Consider the following 7192-nt stretch of genomic DNA (forward strand, 5'->3'; position numbering starts at 1 on the left):
TAATTATAATGTTACTGGATTAATTTGTATGTTTAAACCTACAAACAGCAATTTTTAGTTGTTTTTTTTATATACAAAACTTTTATTGTGCACAGGATATACATAGGGTAAAACGGAGACAATCACAGTTTGAAATCGAAACCATCATCTTGTATCATTGTAGGGGTCTTAATCTGAAGATAAATTAAAGTCTGGAATGAAGTGACACGTTGCTGCATAGGTCCTACTGCTGCAAAGAAAGAAATGGACAATGATGTCATATGCCTGCAGAATTAATGGCTAATAAACAGTAATGCATACTATTTTGAAAGGTTAATATAAAATCAAAAAATACAGACTAGTTTAAAATAAATGAATACAACACCAGCTGTCAATGACATTTTAAAATACTGTTGAAGGATTCCTATATTATTTTATATATTATTTTACTTGTGATTTCATCATATCCTCCCATGATACTGCACTTGAAAGACCCATGCTTTTAGAAAAGGTAGCAATGTCTAACTTCCTTCATAAGCAAATAGAAAAGGGATAGAAATTCATAAAACAAAAGTACAATGGCACCTCCCCAATTAATATTTTTGTATCTGAAGCCTTACCTTTGCTTTATTCTGAACAGGTAGATAAAGTTTAAATTCTGCTGGGAGTTCATCTTCTGAATACAGTCTATCTGAGAAATATACCCTTCGGATACGGCAATTTGCATGAATCTAAAAAACAAAATGACAAGAAAAAAACATTCAGTCATAATGATTGAACTGACATCTCCAGGAAGAGGTTCTGTAAGCTTTACTGTAATTCAATTCAAGTCTTTCCTGAATGAGGAAACCAAAGAATACAGTGACACACATCAAATTTTAATTTCAATAAATCAAACACGCTATGATGTGGTGAGAGCCTTCCTTTCCCAACAACACACAATCTGTCTGCAGGTAAATCAAACTTCCATCGCACCCAGCAGCTGCAAATTCAAAAACCAATGACTGACAGTAGGTTCTGTTTAATAGAGAATTCCTCCTTAGACAATTGATGGACAACCTGCCATTCATGTACTGTTAGGAATTTGCAACTCAGTCAAAGTTTTGATGTACTCTGGGCCTTCATATCAGTCCGCAAACTGTAAAGGTACTTATTTAAGCGACTCCACTAACTATTTGATCTGGTCTTGAGCCAGTCTTCCCTCACCTGTACTCGGAGCGTCTCGATGTAATTGGTGCCGTAGGCTCGACGAGTGAAATCCGACAGATTGAACTGAATCTGGTTCCAGCCGTCATCAAGCCTCATAGGCATGGTGCAGATGAATGGTTTCACACGTGTGGTGCTCTGGTAATTGCTTGCCCGAAAACGCCGCCTGACATTTTTGTCATCTAACACCTAGAAACAAACGCAGGACAAATACTTCAGAAGACCGTTTCCCTAAAAGAACTAAATAAAAGTTCACCCGTAAACACTTTACCAAAAAAATTAAAATCGGCTTTTTCTTTTTGTAGCAGGGTTGCCGATTTACTTCCACATTGTTTTGACAGACAGCAGCTTTGTCTTTGTACAACTGTGCAGAAGAATACAAAGTGTCCAGGAGACCGAGCCAGTAACCAGGACTTTCACCTTACCTGGACTTCAAAGGTGAAATACTTCTTTAAATTCTTGATGATCATAACCAGAAACGGAAGTTTAATTCCCAAAGTTTTCTTGGGATCAGCTGGACATGTTATATATGTTGTGCTGCAAATGCAAAAAATAGTAGTTTAACTCAATATGGACTTCTAACACTGAGGAAGACAACTATGACCCGAACAGTAATATGCTTCCATTTTGGCAGTTTAAACTAAACAAAAAAGGTCAAATATCAAATGCAGTAGCTCCAAGAAACAATACGTGTTGATTTGTTTCTTTGCATTTCAAGTCAATGAAACATAAACCATTATTGTGCCTCCTTACCTGACATTAGTGCCTTCCACTTCCAACACCAGTGACTGAATGTCGTTGTCCGTTATCCGTTTAATGTGACCATTTCTCACCTAAAATAAGGAAGAATCGAAGTTAGATCCGATCCAAGGCTTGTTATCCCTCGACACAGATCGTATTGGAGAATCGATCCAGTGAACAACCAGGCTTATTTTCACTATTAGGAGAAGCTGGTGGTGAAGAATATATTTTAAGTAGAATATTCTTCTAGATGACACCACCATTTTTTGCTAAGCATACCTAAAACTAATCTCAACTGTGAAGTCTTCAGTTGCTATGATATATTAGTGTGTTTTGGTAATAATACATCTGTTTCCTTCATTATGTGCACCATCATTTTTGATTCAATGGCAGTGTGTGTGGGTCAGGTGATTCCTTAGCAACGCAGCATCACTAACATGTGTTGGTGCTTAGATACCGAGGGACACACATCCCATCCCTCCAGCTTTCATTAGAAAAACACACCTGCTGAGCCAAATACAGTTCATGTGTCAGACCTAACTTGAACACTGTAAAGTACTGGATATCATACGGTTGAAAGGGTGTCTTTCCTTAATCATCCCCTTAATTTTTCGGGTGATTTATAGTAGGCTAATGAGTGCTGACTAACTCAATATATGCCGAGATCATCATACTCATAATAGGCTACTGTCATTTACTGTGCCAACAACATTTCAAAAGCAACCAATTACAATTAGATGTCGATAGCTGGCGTGCAAAAACACAAACTTAACTACAGTATCCCAACAATTTACCTTTTTATCCCAGATCTGAAGAGGTTTGCTCCCGATGCTGTACAGAATGGACAAGAACCCACTCTGGAACGTGTTTTTAAACATCTTCTTCTCCTTTCGCCGACTTGTTACCAAACTGCTCTTCTCTCCCACACCGTCACTGTAGTCGGATCCAAACAACACCAGCGACAACCATGAAATAAAGCTCCCCGATTCAAAGCCCCGCCGCCCCTTCCGCTCCGTGCGCACTTGTGCTCCGTGTGGCAGCCAAACCCGCCGCCGCAGCGCTTTCCGTTCCGCTGCCGAGAGAGGGCAATTGACAGATATGCATTTAAAACGCCACTTCATTATGACACCGGGGGGCAGGAATCCGTCCATAATGTGCAGCTGAACTGTAACGTTAAGCAAGAAAAGCTACTCGACTCCTAAATCACAATGCAATGCCGTCTCGCCGCCAATCAGGCCTATAAAGAGAACATTCAGTCACACTTTCGACTTCTAAACATTCTTTTCACATTCTACTAGCTATATGACGTGTGCAAACGTGTCCCTGCAAAGACCTATTCACCATCCCCATGAATTCCCTTTTTTTAAATAATCTTCAAAATTACCTTTTGTTTCTGGAGAACAAACCCGATTAGTTTTAGTGTGAAAAAGGTGAAAATGAATGTAAATGGAGCTGTCCGGGTGTGTTCTGTGAGGATCCCTGCAGCAGGAGCAGTCCGCAGCTGCACGCCCGCTGTCTGCGCTTGTATTTTTGAGTTGCTATGAAACGCCGCACTCCTCACTGTTGTCACATCATAGTTGCCATCGTAACGCAAATATATGCAAAAGGGAGGTGCCTGCTGGATCAAGTCCTGCCTATAATATCACCCTTCCACATGAAGCTCAAATATTGTTCTGTAGTATGTCAGCTAAGTGTCTGAATTATATGTGCATTTTTATTATTTAATGTATTTGAATTTAGCAGTAATAACTTTCTGCAAGTTCTAAAGCAGAGGGGGATTCATTTGCATTCCTCTAGCATATCCCCCTTAGAATCTGAATGATGCAAATGAAGCCTGGGTGTATACATGTGTGTTCTAGGCATGTATGTACAATGTCTGCATATCTGCAAAGTAGTGCCTGCTATTCCCATGTCGATGTGGCACTGCATGCCTATACAGGGAGTCGGAGCAGGATGATATTGAGTAGTTATTGTTATTGTTATTGTTATTGTTAGACTGAGGCAGCTGTACTGTCTGTGTGTGGAGACAGTGAAGGAAGTGCTGACAGGAAGTTTTATTCTCAATGTTCTGGGTGAGGAGCTGGCAGAGGCAAATCTTTCCCTGTCATCAGCTGTAAAGGCAGATCTATACAGAAAAGTGAGAGATGAGACAAGCTGCAGAGAGAGGTCTCCACTACTCATGTCAGTTCTCTGTATGCAGTGCAGAGAGACATGTCACAGTTTTACTAGGAGAAAACAAACGCAAAGGAGAAATTAGATTGTAGTTAGGCTCTACTGTAGAGATGGAAGTGGTAAAGGAGAAGTTCATATTTGATATCTTACACGGAGAGCAACACATAGAAACATTATATCATCAAGTTTCTGAATTACTGAATGTTTTGTCCATATACATTTGCCTAAACCACCTACCATGGTTTCTTCAAGAAAAGGCTGGGTGAAATTCTGGGAACGATAAACTACCAGAAATATGCCTAAATATGCCTGCTTGATGTTTAGTAAGGAGTGATAACTGTATTTTACACAGGAACATTACAATGAGCCAGTCATGCCGAATGGAATAATAAATCAACACTTGGCCAAAAATCACGTATGTGTTACCTATGGCCCACTTACAATAATGTATTTGATATTATCTATGTGGCAAAACTTCAGATAATACACCTGCTTGTCATAGTATCATGACATACTGGTTATGGTCTGATATAATATCATGTCTGCTGCTCCCAGCATTAGAAGTCATACTGTGTTACCTTTGTTGGAGAAGAATTATGTGTCAATCGCTCCTTTCTTATTACCTGGAATGGAGGGTGCAGTAACAGTTATATATTAGGGTTCAGTTTCTCATTAATGCAATTATCTAACCAATCAATCACATGGCAGTTGCTTCAATGCATTTAGGGGTGTGGTCCTGGTCAAGACAATCTCCTGAACTCCAAACTGAATGTCTGAATGGGAAAGAAAGGTGATTTAAGCAATTTTGAGCGTGGCATGGTTGTTGGTGCCAGACGGGCCGGTCTGAGTATTTCACAATCTGCTCAGTTACTGGGATTTTCACACACAACCATTTCTAGGGTTTACAAAGAATGGTGTGAAAAGGGAAAAACATCCAGTATGCGGCAGTCCTGTGGGCGAAAATGCCTTGTTGATGCTAGAGGTCAGAGGAGAATGGGCCGACTGATTCAAGCTGATAGAAGAGCAACTTTGACTGAAATAACCACTCGTTACAACCGAGGTATGCAGCAAAGCATTTGTGAAGCCACAACACGTACAACCTTGAGGCGGATGGACTACAACAGCAGAAGACCCCACCGGGTACCACTCATCTCCACTACAAATAGGAAAAAGAGGCTACAATTTGCACAAGCTCACCAAAATTGGACAGTTGAAGACTGGAAAAATGTTGCCTGGTCTGATGAGTCTCGATTTCTGTTGAGACATTCAGATGGTAGAGTCAGAATTTGGCGTAAACAGAATGAGAACATGGATCCATCATGCCTTGTTACCACTGTGCAGGCTGGTGGTGGTGGTGTAATGGTGTGGGGGATGTTTTCTTGGCACACTTTAGGCCCCTTAGTGCCAATTGGGCATCGTTTAAATGCCACGGCCTACCTGAGCATTGTTTCTGACCATGTCCATCCCTTTATGACCACCATGTACCCATCCTCTGATGGCTACTTCCAGCAGGATAATGCACCATGTCACAAAGGTCGAATCATTTCAAATTGGTTTCTTGAACATGACAATGAGTTCACTGTACTAAACTGGCCCCCACAGTCACCAGATCTCAACCCAATAGAGCATCTTTGGGATGTGGTGGAACGGGAGCTTCGTGCCCTGGATGTGCATCCCACAAATCTCCATCAACTGCAAGTTGCTTTCCTATCAATATGGGCCAACATTTCTAAAGAATGCTTTCAGCACCTTGTTGAATCAATGCCACGTAGAATTAAGGCAGTTCTGAAGGCGAAAGGGGGTCAAACACAGTATTAGTATGGTGTTCCTAATAATCCTTTAGGTGAGTGTATATTAGCTTGGGATGCTCCCAGATTAAGTAAACTTGGATAAACTGTGACATGTGTTGGCTTATATCATGTCCAGCTGTAATGAAAGTACTGTACATACAGCATGTGAGCATCATCCATTGTAAACATATCCCTGGAAATGAATTAAAATTTGTAGTTTGCTTCTTTTACCCTTTTTCAGTCTTTTTGGGAAAAATAAAATACATCAATCTCAGAAGGTTACGGCACAACATGAAAGGAAAGAAAGAGCAGAATTGCATTCCATCTGTACACTCTCATTCCCCCGGTGACATCTGAAGTGGCCCCTTGATAGTTTTTGTAATATCTCAGAATTAGGAAATTTATTACTTTTATATACTGTAATTTTATAATAACTTTCGTACGGATATTTGATAGAACAAAAACTCCAAAGGAAACTTGGTTATTGCACATTGCAGAGCAGTAATTTGTATTGATTACCACCATGTTGTAGATGCAGTGGATAATCTCTTCATATCTAGGCTTATTAGCTGAGGTGCAGTGCAGTGTGGAACGCTTATTGTTATGTCTTGTGGCAATCCTATGATTGCGTATCCATCAAAGAAAATCTAATGAACACTAGCACATATCATTTTTTCATAACCTAACCTTATCCAGCAACCAGAATGACACTGCTATTTACAGATACGGTTTTGTGTATTAGCCTCAGATTTGATTACCCTTGCTTAAGGTTTCGGTTGAGAAAAGACGAGTTCTTGAGGGTATTGTAATGTTTGGTTTACTGCAGATTAGAGGTATTGTCTTTCCTGTGTCAATCCAGTTTTTCTATTTTTAGATATTATCTAGTAATTGGATCTCAACATCTGAGCCAGGTAATGGATAATCGTAAGCATGATACAGTCAAACCACTTATTTCCTGGTAATATACAGTTACTTGGTAATATACAGTTAGCTGCTGATACTACTATATCATTTCTGTAAATATACACAGATGAGCTGAGGATAATGGGTAAACTAGATTGCAGATGCTACTTATAGTTTATATAATGGTATATCATATTTTTACAGAAAGGGCAAAACAGTTTCCTAGATATGTAATACATTTAAAGGAAAGAACATTAACCAATAAGAGTGAAATACAATCATTAACATATGGTATGACGATATAACTAATAACATATTGTAGTACAATTAAATTATAGTCTTCTGAAAATGCCTGTACACCTTTAATAGACTTGGATGTCACTCACTTAATATAGGCCCAA

The 7192-nt window shown here is 39.5% G+C and overlaps 1 protein-coding gene across 2 annotated transcripts; it reads right to left on the bottom strand.

Moving 5' to 3' along the window:
* Positions 1-51: 51 nt before the first annotated feature.
* Positions 52-3465, bottom strand: cfap20 (cilia and flagella associated protein 20). 2 transcript variants are annotated; one of them, XM_066715814.1, is made up of 7 exons: positions 3311-3465; positions 2721-2859; positions 1939-2018; positions 1611-1722; positions 1186-1374; positions 600-710; positions 52-229 (listed from the first exon to the last, which is right to left on the bottom strand). In XM_066715814.1, exons 2-7 carry the CDS (start codon positions 2802-2804, stop codon positions 224-226), a joined length of 582 nt encoding a protein of 193 aa, XP_066571911.1. In that variant the 5' UTR covers positions 2805-2859; positions 3311-3465; the 3' UTR covers positions 52-223. The 2 variants fall into 2 exon arrangements, with proteins under 2 accessions (XP_066571911.1, XP_066571912.1); XM_066715815.1 differs by having other exon boundaries at positions 2721-2998; positions 3311-3452.
* Positions 3466-7192: the final 3727 nt, after the last annotated feature.

Source organism: Amia ocellicauda, chromosome 10 (assembly GCF_036373705.1).
Source record: "Amia ocellicauda isolate fAmiCal2 chromosome 10, fAmiCal2.hap1, whole genome shotgun sequence".
Taxonomy (NCBI): Eukaryota; Metazoa; Chordata; class Actinopteri; order Amiiformes; family Amiidae; genus Amia; species Amia ocellicauda.